This window comes from Ascidia mentula, chromosome 1 (assembly GCF_947561715.1).
Source record: "Ascidia mentula chromosome 1, kaAscMent1.1, whole genome shotgun sequence".
Taxonomy (NCBI): Eukaryota; Metazoa; Chordata; class Ascidiacea; order Phlebobranchia; family Ascidiidae; genus Ascidia; species Ascidia mentula.
In genome coordinates this window covers 4,349,943-4,369,291 of record NC_138566.1, presented here as the reverse complement: position 1 = coordinate 4,369,291, position 19,349 = coordinate 4,349,943, and the positions used below count along the sequence as shown (strand labels likewise).

The 19,349-nt window shown below is 37.4% G+C and overlaps 4 protein-coding genes across 5 annotated transcripts; 2 read left to right on the top strand and 2 right to left on the bottom strand.

Moving 5' to 3' along the window:
• Window positions 1-3,725: 3,725 nt before the first annotated feature.
• On the bottom strand, window positions 3,726-5,700 carry LOC145891752 (uncharacterized). Its single transcript, XM_082981957.1, has 3 exons — window positions 5,592-5,700; window positions 4,817-4,983; window positions 3,726-3,860 (listed from the first exon to the last, which is right to left on the bottom strand). The coding sequence occupies exons 1-3, from the start codon at window positions 5,644-5,646 to the stop codon at window positions 3,726-3,728; spliced, it is 357 nt and encodes a 118-aa protein (XP_082838083.1). The 5' UTR covers window positions 5,647-5,700.
• A 3,709-nt stretch (window positions 5,701-9,409) lies between these two features.
• LOC145891594 (uncharacterized) lies at window positions 9,410-11,067 on the top strand. The gene is made up of 5 exons (XM_082981943.1): window positions 9,410-9,917; window positions 10,097-10,246; window positions 10,303-10,371; window positions 10,709-10,837; window positions 10,910-11,067. Exons 1-5 carry the CDS (start codon window positions 9,749-9,751, stop codon window positions 11,065-11,067), a joined length of 675 nt encoding a protein of 224 aa, XP_082838069.1. The 5' UTR covers window positions 9,410-9,748.
• A 4,064-nt stretch (window positions 11,068-15,131) lies between these two features.
• Window positions 15,132-17,396, top strand: LOC145911979 (uncharacterized). Of its 2 annotated transcripts, none has more exons than XM_082999420.1 (6): window positions 15,132-15,491; window positions 15,560-15,739; window positions 16,146-16,295; window positions 16,376-16,444; window positions 16,565-16,693; window positions 16,857-17,396. In XM_082999420.1, exons 2-6 carry the CDS (start codon window positions 15,571-15,573, stop codon window positions 17,018-17,020), a joined length of 681 nt encoding a protein of 226 aa, XP_082855546.1. In that variant the 5' UTR covers window positions 15,132-15,491; window positions 15,560-15,570; the 3' UTR covers window positions 17,021-17,396. The 2 variants fall into 2 exon arrangements, with proteins under 2 accessions (XP_082855546.1, XP_082855538.1); XM_082999412.1 differs by having other exon boundaries at window positions 15,132-15,324; window positions 15,432-15,739; window positions 16,857-17,395.
• Window positions 17,397-17,487: 91 nt separating this feature from the next.
• LOC145911902 (pachytene checkpoint protein 2 homolog) lies at window positions 17,488-19,289 on the bottom strand. Its single transcript, XM_082999340.1, has 2 exons — window positions 18,556-19,289; window positions 17,488-18,107 (listed from the first exon to the last, which is right to left on the bottom strand). Exons 1-2 carry the CDS (start codon window positions 19,264-19,266, stop codon window positions 17,523-17,525), a joined length of 1,296 nt encoding a protein of 431 aa, XP_082855466.1. The 5' UTR covers window positions 19,267-19,289; the 3' UTR covers window positions 17,488-17,522.
• Between the last annotated feature and the right edge of the window lie 60 nt (window positions 19,290-19,349).

Below are 19,349 nucleotides of genomic sequence, written 5' to 3'. Positions count from 1 at the left end.
GACGTTTGCACGCGTATCCCACCTCAAAGTCAGTTGGGTATGCTGGGTAATCAGGAGAGTAGACGACCACAGGCATTGTTGGAGGAGAACCGCATCCTGATAATATGATTGGGATGGGTGAGTGTTGTAAGAAGTGTGGCTATAGTGCTTTTTCTTTTACTTAATCAAATGAAGCATCTTAAAACTGAAAATTTGTGTGTAGTAGATTTGGAACGTGGTGTGTAAAATTTACTTGTCATTTAACACAAGATTTTGTTTCAATATAATCTGTTGATTCTAGGTTGGGTTGTCTTAACTCTTTTGGGTTCGATGACAATGGCCAAGTAATGAATTTGGTGAAACCCCACCTTTTTTCGGAAAAACAAGATGTTTTACCAATAGATAAGTTACGATAGAGTTTGCTTACCTTCCACACTGAGAAGAAGAACAGCAACCAGCAGACACGAAAATAAACCTTTCATTGTCCCCTCACAAATGGATCAATTGAATATTGAAGTTTTATAAAAACTTTGAATAACATGAAATATAAACAATGCAGGTGAGTAATTTCGTCACACTTCATCTCAAACGGTTTAATTCGAAACCTTTAAAACACCTATCTTCCACACATGGCTTGTACAAGTGTGCGTCATCACTGGGTCTACGTGACACCAAGGAAGCCATTTACAAACAGACCAAGCATTTCTGCTTTGATGCTAGGATTTAGCTGCACGCGTTCGCCACGACGCAGGCACGTGTGATTTTCCTTTGATTGGAGACCCAAGTGTTTGAAACCCGTTGGGCGAAGCATTGCGCACAAGGTTTATTTGCTCCATTGTAAATGAAGCAGTGCCGAAGGCAATTTTTAAAATCAACGGATCGATGGAATTGACAATTGTTCGTAAACCTGAGCTACCAAAACTACGAAAATAAGCAGATTTAATTACGAATAAAGTTTGTACAATAAATCAATAAAGTTTTTCATATTCGCACCAACGTCAATAAAAAATCATTTGCAGACAAATAATATTTACGAACATTGCTAACCACACGCAAGCTTGCTATATAGTTAGTATGCTATCACTTTTCGCTTTCTGTTTGCAGTGGTAGACTCGTAATCCTACTGCAATAATGGCTAATCTAGCAACCTGGGTATTATCTGTCAAATTACCTCTTTCGTTAAACAATATACCCGCACAACCATTTGACACCACATGCATCAACATGCTATCGCACTCATCTCGTCGATGACAACAAATGGCTATTATGTGACGTTCACGTAAAGAGTTTCCTTTAAATCTTCGTTCGAAAAAATACATAAGACTTTTGTTTTGATCTTGCTGTTAATATCTTACCTTACTTCCGATCTCCTTCCAACATGCTTAAATCAATGTAAACTACGCTTACATCTGATGTAGTTGAATTCACAATCGAGCAGACCGTTGTGAGTTTGATGGTCCCAATGCATTCTGCCAAGGCGTGAACAACAACTCGTGACAAAAACGCACGATTTACGATGACGTAGGAACGCAATCAAAGAGGAGCCAATTGCACAAACGTGCCGAAGTGGAAACATGACCAGTGCCGCATTACACATTAGGGAAACAAGGCACGCCCTTGCCAAAAATCAAAGCGAAATAACTGTGAAGCATGAGTTCATAATTAAAGTGGTCAAACGACCAACACGTGTGATTTTTCTTTGATTGGAAACCAAATTATTTGAAACCCGTTGGGCGAAGCATTGCGCACAAGGTTTATTTGCTCCGTAGGCAATGAAGCAGTGCTGAAGGCAATTTTTAAAATCAACGTTGACGAGCTGACATTTACTCGTGCTACTGAGGTTGCCATGCAAACTGAAGACACTGCAAAGGTTCGAAGGTATTGACAAGTGAACGTCGACTAATTACTACTGTGGTTTTTGCTGAGCTTAATATTTTCGGTGTTAAGCAAGCCATTTACAAACAGACGAAAACTTCCTGCTTTTGGTGAAAGTTGGTAAAACTACACCGTTGGCATTTTCCTGCAACCCATTGTACTTGCTAAAACAATATCAATGGCAAACTCGTACGTGGCGCACCACGAGTCATGAGTGTAGGGACCCAAGAACACTACTGTTTTCTTTGATTAAGGAACTTCTACCGCAAAGGCGTTGTCCCACCTTCCTTCTTACAAATAAACCTCCAAATTTATTTTATTTTTGGATTTGTTTTTTTTTAAAATGATAAAACAAACTTTTTTTTTCTTGGTAACAGATTTGTATTACACACACACACACTTTCCATGGTTTGGAGTTTATTTTTCGTTTTATCGTTTTGATGTTTCAAACCAAATTAAGTTTTAAGGCTTTCAATTTTAGCAGGTAGGAGATGCGTGAGACCAATGACCATCGGATTTACACACGTTGGTCCGTGATCCTGTCAGAAGCCGACCATGACGTTTGCACGAGTATCCCACCTTAAAGTCAGTTGGGTATGCTGGGTAATCAGGAGAGTAGACGACCCCAGGCATTGTTGGAGGAGAACCGCATCCTGATAAAAGATTAGGATTGTTGACTGTTATAACAAGAGTGGTTATACTGCTTTACTTCACTCGAAACCATAAAAACAAATCGAAACCGATAATTTGTGTGCAGACCAATTGCAACTTATTTCGTATTTGTTTCTCACTCAACACAACATTTGTTGATGTAATCTGTTGACAGATCCTGGGACAGATTTTTTCAACTTGTTTACGTTCGATAACCACCTGGTCAAGTAATGAATTCGGAGAACCCCCTGCTGAGAAACTCTTTTCCAGACACAGAAAACTTTGAGCTACTTTCTGATGCGTCCGTAGATATAAAGTAATAAGTTACTTTAAACTTAGATAAGATAACGGTAAGGTTAGCTTACCTTCCACACTGAGAAGAAGAACAGCAACCAGCAGACACGAAAATAAGGTTTTCATTTTCCTCTCACAAATGGAGATCAGTTGAATATTAAAGTTTTATTAAAACCCTGAATAACGTGAAATATAAAACAGTGCAGGTGAGTAGCACTGACTCGGCGCATCTCAATCGCTTTGAATATTACATTTAAAGAAGCTAATAAGACGGTAGTAAAGATTGGCTCTCAAAAGCTTTTATACGTGTTTTTTAAAACATCTATCTCACACACAAGTCATGGTCAAGTATGCACAAACCAGCCGCACATCGGCTTATTATTATTGTGGATTTTGCTAAACTTTATAATTTTAAGCTCACGTGGCATTGAACAAGCCATTTACAAACAGATGAAACCTTCCTGTTTCGCTTGTCAAAACTACAGAGTTGGCATTTCCTGTAACTTATTGTAATTTGATTGAAACGCAGGAAACCATAACAATAGCAATGACATTGACATATGTTGTGGACAGACTCGTGCGTGGCGGACCACGAACCATGCGAGTATAGGAACTCATAAACATCATTGTTTGATTTGACTGAGGAATTTCTACCGCAAAGGCATTGTCCCACCTTCCATCTCACAAATAAACCTTCGAGGCACCGGAACATTTTTTTCGAAGGGCCACGGTGCCTATATTCTATATAAGATGTAGTTGATACAACAAACAAGCTGTTAGAATGTAGTTGTGGCAGTCTAACTTGTATTCTTCATGTGATGCTGCCTGGTTGTTTGAATGTTTTCGCAAATCATTCGACTGCAAATGCCTTGCAGTTCGTCCAGATTCTACAATAGTTGCGCTACGAACAGTGCCACTCTTTTAACCTATCCTGTCACACACAAGTTAAATTGTCGCAAGAGACCACAGAAATCAGCTGATAGCTTGTCGTCGGCACCTAGAACTTCTTCTGTCACCCGTGAACAGTTATATTGTGGCAAATACTCCAACACCTTAAAAAGCTAATATATCAAGGAATTATGTTTTAAACTTGAACAAAGTATGAAAAACATTTTTCGTAAAGCGATTACGCAATGACATAGTTTGAGCAATGTATTAAAAATGATATGCATAACTGCTTTTAGCAATCCTTTGCGTAAGTGCTGCAAACTAATTTACAAGCCAGGTCTTAAGCATAAATTCGCAAAAAAATGTCCGACGTTTTATTGAATTTTTTTAACATTTCAAACCTTGAACGCTGGAAATTGTGTTTGCAGCGGATTTACACCAAACTAGTAAACTCAACTGTTTTGTTTTGCAAACATAACGCCGATTTTCAAACTTATTATCACTGTTTGTGTGTTACTCACAATTACAACATGCAGTGTTAAAAAAAGGTAAACTGTACTTTAACTTTTTTTCTCATGAAGCGATGAAGCTGTTGTTTTTTCTATGTCAGATTACCTATTTTACAACCAAATTGTTAAGAAAGTCCAGACAAACTCACCAGCAACACATAATGTTTTGCTACCGATGTCGAATAATTTTTCAGCGTATATGACTATCGTTTTACTAATTGCAGTTTTACTAATTGTAGAGTTTTATTCCCCCAATAATTGGATTTAAACCTTTAACACAGTTAATTCGAAATCGCAAAAAATGCAAGAATTGGTAGAAAATGCAGTTGCGTAGTAAATATTTATAGGCTCTCGATTTTGCGTTTTTTCCTTATGTATTACAGAAATTATACAAAAAAGTTCATTTATAACAGTGCAACATGTTTAGTTTTAGTTGTAACATCGACATTTTCACAAATGGACATTGTACAATTTCAATGACAATTTAAGCCAATTTACAAGGTTCCATCAAAAAATATTTTGTATTTGTTTTTTCAAAAACGATATGACAAAATTTTGATTACGTTTTCATGTTTCAAGCCAATGTAGGCTATGTTTCAAGGTTGTACATCAAGACATACAGGAGATGGGTGCAACCAATGACCATCGGTTGTGCACTCGTTGTACAGTGATCCTATCAGAAGCGAGCCATCACGTTGGCACTCGTATGCCACCTTAAAGTCACTTGGGTATGTTTTGAGAAAAGGAGAGAAGACAACCTCAGACGTTGTTGGAGGAAAACCGCATCCTGGAAAAAGATTGAGATCGTTAATTGTTATAACAAGAGTGGCTATATTACTTTCGCCTAAACCCGGAACCTAAAAAAACATATGCAAACTGATAATTTATATGCAGCACTAAAAAAAGCAGCAGCAGTAGCTTTTTATTACAGGATCAGTCTGGCTTATAAATCAGGAATATATATTTCGCCCCTTGGGCATCTTCAGTTCCTGCAGTAAACATAATAAATGATTTTAAAAACGTCTGAAAAACAATAACAGTAAAGAAAGGGCTTTACTGTTATTGTTTCTCAGACGTTTTTAAAATCATTTATTATGTTTACTGCAGGAACTGAAGATGCATATATATTCCTGATTATAAGCCAGGTTGATCCTGTAATAAAAAGCTACACCTGTTTTTAGTATTATTAAATAAATTACAGTGATCGCTAGGCCTGCATCTGCAGTTTTGGGTAGATCCCAATATTTCAACTTTTGAAGTCAGTTATATGCAGCACATTTGCAAACTGTTGTAATTGTAGTTGTGTTTGTCATTTAACAAAACATTTTGAGAAGAATTTTGTTGAGAGGAATAAGTTATTTTGCCGATAGATAAGATCCGATAAGTTTCGCTTACCTTCCACACTGAGAAGTAGAACAGCAACCAGCAGACAGGAAAATAAAATTTTCATTTTCTTGCCTTACAAGTGGAGATCGATTGAATATTATAGTTTTTATAAAACCCTGAATAACATGAAATATAAAACAATGCAGGTGAGTAGCATTGACTCGACGCATCTCCACCGGTTTGATCAAACCAAGTTACTTCGATAAAACGCAAGTATATGAGAAAATAACAAATTGATTTAATTTATATCACACGTGTTCTGGATCTCTTGCAACTCAGTGGCCGTCGCATTAACGACGACAGGTTATAAAGGCGGCGCAATGACGCATGAAAAAAAATCTACAAGAGTTGTGTCACGCGAAATGCGAATAATTCGACACGTAACGATTCCAAGTACACAGAATGCGTGGTGTAGTGGTTGTGTACCACTTTCTAAAATACACATATATGTCGAAATTTGACGAGAAAATTAGTCATGCAAAAACACAAATTAAAGGTGTCTAAAACTTTTCACAAGCAATTAGGATGGGAAAATTTATCTGATCTAAATCATACATACAATTAACATCAACGATGGCTGAGTACGAAAGAGTAATTGCATAAAAACAAGGCAGAAAGTTTAAGATGAAAATGTTCGAAAATTTAAATGCCAATCCTAATTACAGTAGGACTCAAGCGTTTCAGCCGTGACCCATAATTATAGACCACGTAGCAAGACGTTAGTAAAGATTGGCTCTCAAATGTTTTGAACGTGTTTTTAAACATCTATCTTCCACGCAAGTGTGCGCAAACCAACGGCACATAGACATATTATTGCTGTTGTTTTGCTGACCTTGATATTTTCAAGTCGACGTGGTGTTCAGAGGGCTATTTACAAACAGATAAAAAGGTCTTGCACATTTGTTTCTCAAAGGGCAATGGTTCCCATATGATAAAATATGTTGTTTATATTTTAACTTTGATTCGCCGTGTACCTCAGTTTCTTTCTTTCAGACAATAAGAATTGCAACAACAAGTGAGCATTTACTGAACCTTGAGTAAAGCACAGAAAAAGCTTGATAATTCAAAAGGCCACAAGTTGCCCTCCAACCACGTGAGTGATGATCTTGAAGCACAGACAAGGTCAAGCAATCGTGACCAGTACAAGCATTACATAAATTAGACAGTTTGTATATTTGCAACTGCAAGGGTGTCTTTTTCGCCTGTTTTCAATCCGTGTTATGCAAAAATGCCTTCTCCATTTGATTGAATTTCACCATTGGCTTTGAACTGTCACTGAAATTATTTTGAAGCGTGAACTACTTATTCAACCAGATAATAAAAATTCCGTATGTATTTATTATCGGATTGGAACAAATGAACGATTCACTTTCACCTTAAAACACGCAATTTCTAAACACACACTCCACTCAACAACTTTTTAATTTATTGTTGTAACGTTGTAATTATATGCAGTAAGGTGGTTTGAATAACCAATAATCACCCCTTGTGCACAGGTTGATCCTCGGTCCAATGAGAAATTGTCCGGGTTTCGCACAACTGCATTGTATTAAATATGCAGGGTGGGACAAGGTAAAGAAAGTCCATTGAACGTCCTCTTTTAGTATAGGGTGATAACAACCTGTTGAGAAAGATCGAGTTCGTTAACTGCCCGAGAGAGTTAGGGTAGACGGTTAGTGCTAAAAATTGTCCAAACTGAGAACTTGTAACATATTTAATTGTTATTCACTAAAAACCGTATTTGTTCCTAGGTTACATTTCACTTTTAAATGGGTGTAAGTTATCCCATCAGTAGGTAATTTACGATGGGTACAGCTTACCGTGCAAACTGATAAGAACAATAGCAACCAGTTGACTCGGGAATAAACGTTTCATCTTCTTTTCCTTGGGGTGAGATCGAATTAATGTTACCTTATTAGTTTCCCTAAAACTCTAAGTAACATAAACATGAAATGAGTAACCTCAGTAACATTAACTTAGGCACCGGTATGCTCAAAAACAGCAGCATCGACTTATGAATAATGTGTTCCTTGCTAAGCTGATTAAAGTCCACATGGTTTTGGCAAGCCATTCAAAAACAGACTAATCTTTCTTGTTTTAATGAAAATTGTCAAAAACAGCAGTGTCGTCGTTTCCTGCAACTTGTTGTAATTTGATTGACCCGCAGAATGTCAAAACAATGGCATCAAAATGTGGCAAATGCGACTCCTTTATAATATGAATCCGCTCAAGCAAATTGATGGCGGTTTGAGAATGTGAATTGTGGTATTGACAGCTTGTTTTCTGCATGAAACTGAAATATAGATGTGATTGTGGCAGTCCAATTTCTTCAGGTAAGTTTCAACCTATTCTGTGTTCGAGTCCGTGAATAGTTTATTGGGTCTAAAATACTCCGACACTTTAAAAAGTTGAGATATTAACAGTTGCATTATAAACTAAAAAAAAAAATTAAAAATTAATTGTTCGGAAGCCGGTTACAGAACAAAATTGTTTATGCAATGCACAAATAATTATATATTAAAGTGATTTTGGAAAGTTTACGATAGCTTTAGTGTTAAATGGCAAGGCAAACACAAATTTGAAGTCAATAAAAAATCAATCATAAGTCGCCGATCACTCAAGCGTAGCATGTGGTGATTCCCCTCCTGTATGGCTTCAGCACGGAAATTTTCCAAATAAATAAAAGCCAGGTCTTGGGCATAAATTCGCATCACCAGAAAGTTATTTGTATAAAAAACACTGCTAAGATAAACATTGTTAAGTTGTGATATTCCATAGGCTGATTCCCACTGGCTAACGATACGACAACGATAGAGAAATACCCGCGCCTCGCCCGATTTGGCAAAGCGTCTCTGATACTATGTTGCCACGGCGCATGCACACTGGTACGATCGTACGTTGTGCTTCGGTGCGTTTTATGTATAGTTCAGTAACGTTGAAAGTTCGCGTGCAAACTTATTACAAAGTACCTTGTTTGTAGAAATAATTGATTAAGCTTCAAAACCACAATGCATTGAAAATTTATTTACCTCTTAAAAACACATGATCAACCTTATGAAACAACTGTAAATGGTTTCCTGCTATTAAACGTTTAAAAAAAACATAAGAAACAGAGCTTTAAAACAACATTGTTTGACTCGACGATGCTGTGAAATAATGTGCCAGCAATATTTTCTCTTTAAACGGCGAGGACTATGTAGAATTACTAATCATTGGGTTACGGCGTCAAACGTGTTTTCAAATTTTTGACAGCGCATATTCCAGGTATACTTCCTACGACCATTTTGCTATTTCAAAGCTGTTCAACATAATACAGCTAATTCTATCAATGTCGAGTTTCCGAATATTTCCCCCACGAAATCGCGCACAAGTAAGGTATCGCTGTAAAGAGATTAACTTTCCTAAGGGCTTTCCAAAGGTGGTATAGAATTAACTTTCCCGTCGACCTATCGTCGACTAGCGTCTCTTTGGTCCATTACCCTGACCTAAAACAAATGAAAATAACATTTAACTTAACCAATATTCAAAACGAAACACATTATTCCAGTAGACATAAAGCCTTGCCTATATACCACCATTATACCTCACCTCTGTAATCGCCACGGCCATCCAAGTCTTCGATTGTGAGAAAGCAACGCATTGACATGTAACAACAGCAAAGCCTTTCTTCGTTTGTATCGTTTTTGTTAATTATCAGCGCTCATGTGAATTGAGCACCGAAGCTCGCTCGTTATGGTCTGTTAGTTCTTCACGGCTCGATGCTGCAAGCTCGCTCGCAAACCATTTTGTGTAAACAGGGCTGGTGTCTAGTCGGTATATCAGCAAAATGTAAACAGACAACCTGTTCAAATAGAAAACCCAGCAAAGCTTTGTTTGTTGGAAAAACATTTGAACAAGCGGAAGAAACTGAAACACTACTTGTTGGTCCATTTCTGGTGTTTTGCGCAGGAAGAAGAAATTCATTTGTTTGCAAAGGCGAATGTCTGATAAAGAACCACACACAAAACCAATATAAAGAGTGTGCTGTGGTCCGTTACTTATTAGCGAAGATGTAGATCACGGACGCGTGTGTTGAAGCAGAGGTGTACAGAATTGACAATTTCACAGTTTTAATAACTATGTGACGTGTTGCCACAGAAAAGGCTGTTTGGAGTTGTTAAATAGCAATGGACGCAAACAACCGAAAATATTGGACCGGATTCTTTTTGCTTGGTTCGCTTGGATTTGCAATAAAGGCGGTCTTGTCTCAGAACTGGGTAAAAAAGGCACAGTCTGAATCTTGTCTTGGACTAATTGGTTATTGCGATGGACTGTGGTGCAGTAGAATTCCCAATGGTAAGTTGGATGTGTTTTATTTACAGTAATAGTAGTAATAGAGTTCGTTTGGTTGAATTCAATTCAGCTCATTCACAAGTTAGCTGAAGAGCAATATTATCCTGGTTTAGACTAAAGGGTAACAAAGGGCAACGTAGGACTTTGCTACTTCGTTTTGCTTACTTTTAATATTTTTTTAGAAATGTCCAACGAGACAAGGGTAACGGTTTTGCGTTTGCTATTGGGAGGAATCGTTTTACATTTTGTAACCCTACTTTCCTACCTTGGCCACACTATGAGACCTATCCCATCGATTGCGTGCATCATGATGGTTGTCACGCAGATAACAAGTAAAATATATGCTACAAACGTAATATAAATATGGGTAAAACGTTTATTTTTTTAGGGAATGCCATAAACACGTCTTTAGTTGGACTATTCGATCCCCTTCCTCAAGTACAATTATTTTTGTACGGTGAGACTGGTTGAGTTTGTTGCCCTAACGTTTATTGAAGTATTACTATTTTGCGTGAATGACAAGGGGCAATATGTCTACTTTCCAGCGGTTTACAACAACTTGTTGTAACTGTTACGCCCCGCTACACACCTGGTCACGTGACAATACAAGCGGTGCCAATGTTATCCGTTCCCTTTTTTCTTGTGTTTTTCTTACGTTTTTCTTGCGTTTTTAGTGTTTGCGCCTGATGTAATATTGTTGGCATAAAATTGGCATATACTTGACAATCTAAAACACAATGTGTGTTAATAATACGTTGATCATTATTATTATTTACAAAGTTTTTACATTCAAGATGCTGAAATTTTCTTTTGGTATGCCTGTGTGTTCCCAAGTGCAGTTTACATACTTGAAGGAATCATTGAGCTTTGTTACAGATCCAACATATTTTACTACATTCAGTGGATCCTGTCATTTGTGACGAGTGCGTATTTTTTTATTACAAGTTGATTTTTGAATTGTAAATTTCAATAAGAGCTCGTATTATTTTTGTTAGCGATATTCTACTTGCTGGCGGTTTACTCATTCTGGCAACCTGAAAGTATGGAAAGACTTCCAAATACTGTTTACAGAGGTTCTGCTTCCATTAACCTCATGGTCGCAGCAGTGGCAAGTTTGTTAGCCTTCTATATTGGATTACAGCCGTCACGCTGATATGTAACGACAATTTGAGAAGATAATTACAAGATTTACTGGCATTTTACTATATAGGAAGTGTGCAGATGTCACATCTCCTCACGTAAGATTGTACGTTGCAGCTACTACTTTTCAATACTCCTTTATTGATGTGTATATATATACGGTATATGATAGAGCGTAATTATCTAAAACAGAGAGTTCTAACAATATAAAAAGAAACAGTTCAAGGAAATACGATGCCAACTACAGTTTTACATTTTAGATCGTTTAGTAAAATGTGGAATTTTGATGTATTTAAATCGTTTGTCTGATCCTTTACCACCGGACACCACGAAAGGTTTATTTTATTTTGGTAGAGTTCAGGATATCTTTGTAACTTCATTATTTTGGACACTGTCAATCTTAAGCAATCATTTTATTTGATTAAAGATGTTCATGTCGAGATAAAATGGAAATAAGCGTCAACATAAATAACATTCGACGAAAAATTATTAAAGCTCAATTTCACAACATGAAAGCGTTTTCCCAAATTGTCTGCTTACAGCCTTAAAATTGAAATAAAGCTGTTCCAGTATTTTTGTTTAACATTACTCTTTTCATTCTTGTTCTTCAACTCTGTAAAAATTATAACGGAGCAAATTTCAAGTCCTAATCTAAATACGTAAAGGACCGGTCATATATAAATAATTGTTTATCATGAGAAAGGGCATAAGATTCTTTGGGAAAAATCCAAGCGACAAGGAAATTTAAAGTTCGCTTAAAATTATTGACTTGTATTTATTCGCATTTGCCGATAAAAAATATGTTTTGGCCGAAACCGGAACAACAGGACGACTATTTACTATTATTCTTATCGCCTCTGTGTGATTGTGGTTGCTGCTGTCTTTTTGATTTTCTTGCAAAATGCTGTTGTCTATTGCTTTTCTATTTTGAAAATTCTTACAAAATTCAGATCGGAACTATTCTTTTGCCACAAACCTATTGTGACTACAACAACATTTACTACACTAAATTGTATTTACCTTTTGATTCAATGCTTAGACAGTTTTCGGCGCGGTTTGTTAGCTTATTTGGACCAGCTTCAATATCTGCAGTGCATTCAATGTATTAAATGTATTAACTACTGTCAAGTATCCTAGCTGACATGTATATTAACAACGGTGGATGGTCAAAATACTAACAAACGCTCAATCAAATATAGTATTTAGAACTACTGTGTTGTAACGCTTCTCGCATATCACAAACAGGGAATTTCATTTATAGTCCATCTATTACAACTGTAGTCTAAAACAGGGTTTGAAACGGCAACAAGAGTAGCAAACAAATCAAGGCAGATGAATGTGAGAATAACACATAAAAAATCAAATGAATTTACCTTCGTCACTCGGTGGCGTATTTCGAAGTACAACGCACATACAAAAGCATGACCAAAATATCAGCACCCAGGATCCCATCAGCACGTAAACACTTCTTCCTTTGTATGCAGTATGGGGAAGACCATGCAAACCGTGGATAAGAAACACAACGACCGCCATATAGTAGAACAAACCTAAACAATAATCGGTTTACTTATGCCCAACACTGTGTATTTATCATGTTATTGGAATTAAAAATCAAAACTCTTCATTATATTCTGGGAAAAAGTTTATAGTTTGAACGTCGGTGTTTAGCGCACAATTAGTACGAAGAATAATCTCCCCAGATTGCTTTGAAAAAATAAAACAGACGTTAAATCTTCAACCATGTTTAGAGTTCCTGTATAGGTCCAATTGAACATTTGATTTGGCTATACTAACAAAACATAATTTCTGCCACGATCTCCGCATTTATATTTCATTTTAAAGCTACTTTGATTCGTGTTATATGCTATTTACTCTCTCTAGTCAAACGATAAACTTTCTACAAGTTTTAAAACCTTTGAACGCACATGAGCATAAAGCTGAACCAAAATTCCATTTCATTGTAAAGGTTCTGCAGAGTCCGATCACGGCAATAATATTGGTGATAATACCAGTGGTCAACAATACGGCCATAATGCTTCTTTCTCTGCTGCGTAGTTCTGCAATGAAAGATCAGTAGCAGTTATTGGTAAAACCATCTTGTGTTGTTAAAGTCACAAAAGGCTCGTTCGTTTGGTGCATGGCACGCAGTTTACACTACAACGGCGAGAATATTTTTTCGGATAATATACATTTGATAGTTTGTTGCTGACGCTACCAGACATAATGTTTAACAACCTCACAAGCTCTACTGGCGAATAGGCTGTAACAATGATTGTCCAGCTAAAATAGTTTTTTCAGGAGAGATTGTGAGGTTAGTAAACACTTAATAGTTTGATAAAGTGCGTGGTTCACTTGCCTTTTGGAATTATTTGAATGTTAGATCCATTGCGAAGGTAAAGAATTCCCAGAGAGCAATCACACAAGGGGTTTTCCACCCAGTGTTCAGAGGCTGCCGCTAGAATCGCGAAGCCCAAAGAGAAAACCAAGCAAAACTCTCCAATTAACAGAAAAATTCTTACACAGTTTCTCATTTTATAATGGAAGTAACAAAATGAAGCCATGAACGCAAACTAAGAAGAGCAAATAACGTCAGATATGCAATAGCTATTTACTATGCGTAGGCTATACGTTATGAAATTCATGCCAACTTTGGCGTTTCTCTTAAACTTTAAAGATGACAGGCGTATTGAATATGTAACAGACTGTACACTTATTGCCTTCATTCAATTTGAACATGTTGCAAAAATCGTTATTAGTGACGTATATGCAACCGATACACATGTTTAACGACCAAACTAATACAGCCAAAACCCTTTTTTGGACGACCGAGATTTTTTGCACACTAATATACACCCTATAGTAGGTTATAGGACTTTTCTCTAAATTTCTGTCAGCTTTCTGTTTCAGGTTGTGAAGTACGTTGATTTGTCAGGATGTAACCGCAAACAACTGCTTAAGCTCTGTAATAATGATTACAGTCTATTTCTTGTTTTGTAAACTCATTCGAGCTACAAGCTTTCTTCCGTATGCTGTGTTGACCGTAGTTCAAGTGAACAAAGCAAGTGAAAATACAATACATGTCCCACAAACAAGGCAGCGCAATTAAGATCCACAATCGTAACCTAGCAATTAGCTATATGCAAATGATTTATAAGTAATCACTTTGTTTGTGATTTACTCGAAGTATATAGGCCTATATGCGCACTTGCACTTGTATTACAACAAAATACGTTTTTACCACCAAGTCTATAGACGAAGTATTTAGACCTTCACCATAGTTTCCATAACAAATGCATAATTTTAACAGAGTCATTCTGATAGTTAGAGGCAGATCAAAGGAGACCGAGAAATTCAAACACTTTCCAGGGATATACTGCTATTTTTGTTGCAAACGCATAAACAGTAAAAACGCAAGAAAAACGTAAGAAAAACACAAGAAAAAAGAGAACGGATAACATTGGTACCGCTTGTATTGTCACGTGACCAGGTGTGTAGCGGGGCGTAACAGTTACAACAAATCGTTATGAACCACTGGAAAGTACACACATTGCCCCTTGTCATTCACGCATTGGTTGTTCTTGTGAATGTGGAGCGTCTCTAGGAATAAACGCTTTGTGTGGTCCTCCTCCATCTCTAGGATTTGGACCTCATCAAAGTTAACTCGGTGGCCGAGTGTGGCAGCGTGTTTCGCCAGTGCTGTTCTATGGCTATTCTTCGCTGCAACGTCGCGGCGATGCTCTTTTAACAGAGTCTATAACGTTCGCCCTGTTTCACTGATGTACGCTCCACCGTAGTCCTTGCACTTTCCAGGGAATGCAGACACAACGTGCTGTTCTATCGGACAGTTTCCGGGCAACGCAGTGTATAGTAAGCAAACATGAGACCAAGCTCAAGATCAGTGTAACGGACAGAACTGAGTATGATTTCTGTGGGTGCACTCATGCGCGAAAACTTATTTTGTGTTTGGTTGTGCGCGTGCTTGTAATGTTGAGTTAGTGTATCCATTGCAATCTAGTTATTTGTACGTTATTTTAATGCCTTCTTGGCTGTGATCAGTTGCATTCTATTTGAATAAGGTGGAGCCGTGTAGGCATTTAGTTTTAAATCGTGTTTATTCTAGTTTTATTTATCTGTTTGCTGTGAAACTGCAAATTGGAATAAAAGGTTGAGAATTGCACGCATATAAAAAAGTACACGGCAATTAAGGATCTGTATCCTACAATCAGTGTATGTTGAATTCTGTTGATCAATGATCCAAATGACAGCCGAGGTCTGTTGAAATGAAAGGTTTTCGCACCCTGCTGTGCATGCTTCTAATTTTGTACCCTGCATTTCTATTGCGGTTTTGGAATTCTCAAGTGGGCATTTTGATTGCAGGGTTGAAAAAGGCAGCGTTCCACTCACACTGTTCGCGTCGTTAGAAGTGCAGCGAAAGATGTAAACGAAATGCTTTACTGTTAAGCTCACGCAGAATATCCTTTAACAATTTAAAGGTTTTTGGTTAGAATTATTGGTGATGGAGTTCAACAAAAACAATTGTTGGACCGGGTTTTGTCTGAGTATATCGCTTGCCTTCGCTTTGAAGGCGATTCTGTCACAGAACTGGGTTAGAAGGGAACAGTCTAAATCTAGTCTTGGTCTGATAGCATTTTGCGACGAACAAGGCTGCAGCAGAATATCCAACGGTAGGCTATAACGACAGTACAGGTGTGTTTGGAATAAATGCATAAATTATTTAATGCTGTAAATGTTATCGATTTCGCCGAATTATTTTCTTGTATACAATGTTAACAGTATAGAAAACAACGCGGTTACTTTTTTTTTATAAACCTTTCATTCAAAGTTTGTAAAGACAGAAATATAGGATACACATCGCCGCTGCACTTTTCTGACATAGCCTATGCATTATTAATTCTACTTTGTTTTGCATAATAGATCCGTATAGGCTATAGTCTTAAAGGCTACAAATATACCTAGCTATAAAAGTCACATTATGGCATTAAGTAATATTTTTTTGGCCTGATAAATTATTGCTACTGGTTCTATTGAGTAAGAAAATGTCGCAATAATTTTCCCAGCAACACTTTTCAGAAATGCTGAACGAGACCAGAGGAGGTGTTCTTTTGCTATTACTTGGAGGGCTCGTTTGCCATTTTTTAGCCTTGCTGTTGTTTCTTGCCCATGCAGTAAAAAGTGTCGCAGCCATTGCGCTGCTCATGAACTTGGTGTTAACTGTGGCGAGTAAGTATCACAACACTGGACTATTATGTCACCACTTGGTTTTGGGACGACTAACGAACACCGATACATTTGTTTTGTAGGGATAGCAATAGCCAATACTTCTGTTAAATGGATGGATCCATTTCCTCACATAGATGGATTTTTGTACGGTATAGTTGGACTTTTGTTAGGCCTGGCCTATATACTTTGGTGATAACCTAAACGCTAACTTTAGTTTGTTCGGATGTTTGAAACTAAGCCTAATTTACACTCATTTCATGAACATTTAGAAGCTGGACATATTTTTTGGATAACCTTTGTTGTATCGGGTTCCGTTCAACTGGTTGAATTCGTCATCGAGTTTTGTCGAAGACGCAACTTCTTGTACTATGGTCTAAGGACTTTGTCTTTCGTGACCGGTGCGTATAGATTGTGTATCCGTAGGCCTATTTCCAATTGTGCCAAGGCATGTTCACTGAAAAGTCATCTATTTTATTGTGGCCAGAAAAGTGGTTTATATTCGGTTTTATGTCTATTTTTAACCAACGCATCAATGTGTAACTGACTGTCCTTAATTTTCAGCTATTTGTTACGTCTTGGCGGTTTATACATTCTGGCTTCCGGATGGTTTAGAAGGTCTCCCAAGTGGAGTTTACAGAGGTTCCAGCTTCGTTCATCTTATAATCGCTGCACTGGCGGGTTCATTAGCTTACTATTCAGCCATAGCGTGCGCATATGCTATATGATGGACTTTGTTTTACTTTCTTTGGTTGAAATCTGAACGATGCCTTCCGTTTATGGCAGACTTTGGAAATAAATCGCTGCATGTTAGAAAATAAAACGGCCATTGATAACATTTCCAAATGTTTGGAAATTACCAGCTGGTAATTCCCCCAGGTTCAGTGTTTCAGTTTACCCGGCACATTCGTTGGAGGTGGGTTGAAAAAATTGCACAAAATCTTATTAAACTAGTCCTTACCTGATCCGAATTTTCAACCACCCTGCTCCGAATGTGTACTTTGTGACGTCTAAAGCTATTATACCGACTTGCTATTGTTTATCTATAGTTTTACCAGAGAGGTTTTGAAAACGTTCTTTTGTAAAATAACAATAACTAAAAGGCACAAAACATACATACCTTTTGATGTAAGAGTTTTAAAACAGAATCAAATTGGTCAAATAGTGTAAAGTAGTATATCAACAGATACAATAAAAAACACGAAAAAATGAATTTGCATTCGAGTAGCATTAAGACTTAACTAGGTTTTGACGTTCTTCAAACTGCAATGAGATGGCTTTGGTAAGTGCGCCCAGAAACTCGTGAAAAGACACGCTAGGCTTGTTGTGCAAAAAATGGGAGTAGGCAAGAAATGGCAACTTTCTGATTGTCCTTCCACTCAGACCTTCACTTGTGTTGGCGATCTCCAGCAGCTGGAGGCTGTTCTCACTGACTGTGGTTTGCTTTGTTAGGTCAGCAGGGTTTGGATGCAGTGGCTCCTTTGGGTAAATTATACCAACTCTCGCAAGCTCATTTACACAAGAACAATACATTCCGTAAATTGCAAAGGGAGATGGCAGCCCGATGTAGAACTTTATGTCAGCCCTGTCTACAAATGCAACATCGATTTTTTCGGTCACATTTGATGTGGTCAGAATGAGAACATTTTTGTAGCGCTTCAGTCGGTCGATTTGTGTCAACAAAGCATTCACTACCCTAATCGCATCAGATGGCTCAGTACCACTGGCAACAGAAGATCTTGCTGCTGTCAAACTTTCAACTTCATCCACAAGCAAACAAACTAAGTGTGAATCATCTTCCAGTAGCTCTTCAACCTTTTAAATGCAAATTAAAAATTAAAGAAAAATAGTTTTCCACATATATATACACAGTGTTTACAAAAAATGGTTAAGAAATTTTTTGCAAAACAATTTACACAGAAAGGTTAACCAGCGATATGATATCGAGCTACTTTCATGAAGTGCTCATATAATAAGTGTACACATGATTGAACAATTTTCAAAACAAAAAAAATCCTGTATATATATAATTAGTAGAAATTCTATCAACAAAGCTTCTTATTAATCTGAATAAGGATCTCTATATGCACTAGTATTGATTTATTTTGAAAAGGTGTATAACTGACAGTCCACTGAAGACCAAGGTGTCTATATATATTAATATATTAATGTAACAATGTTGAAATACTCAAGCTTTTTACAAGATAGATATTAAATTGAACTCCAAAATATACCAACCAACCCATAAAGACCACATTTATACCTTTTTGAACATTTTCATCACTAATTTCCCACTTTCTGAAAACCATTTGGAAAACAGGCTGTGACTGTTCACTTCCAACAAAGAGGCAGAAGTAAAGCGCTGTGACATTCGAATAGAAATCTTGTGCGCAAGTGCCCGACAAAGCGAAGTTTTTCCGGTTCCCGGTGGCCCATGAAGCAAAACAACACGATTCCAGGAAATCAGATTCTGGTTTACACCCTTGTCGGCAAAAAGCAATCCTGTTATGGCGTAGTTAATCAAGTTCCTTTTGACCTCGGTATCATAATAAAGGGAGTCCCATATATCTGAGAATGACTTCGAGGGCAAGAGCCAATGGGTGGCTGCCGGAAGCTCTTCTTCCTCTTCATCAAGAAGTTCATCTTCCTGTTCTTCACTGTGCATCCGGTAAATATAAAATGACAAACAATCCTCATCAATAGGAATGTTGCCAAATTTAACGAGTGATTCATCTTTGTCATGATACACAGAGAGTTTTGCTATGTGCTTGCTGGGCATTGAATTGTTGACAATGGCAGTTTCATGAACAAATTGAGGATGCTTTCTTAAGTGCTGCATTGTGATCTGCTTGATGTTAGAAAATTTGAGAGGACTTGTGTCTTTCTGGCACACTTCAATGTGAAAGCGATCACTCTTGGTGTGCTTATAACTACCGTGGTGACCATTCAGAAGCTTCTCAATGTCAGTTGCCATTCTTGTTTACACAGTTTGCCACCAACAATACAACTAACAGTCTGTTGATGAAATAAAATCATTGGCACAAATGTGGTCACAGA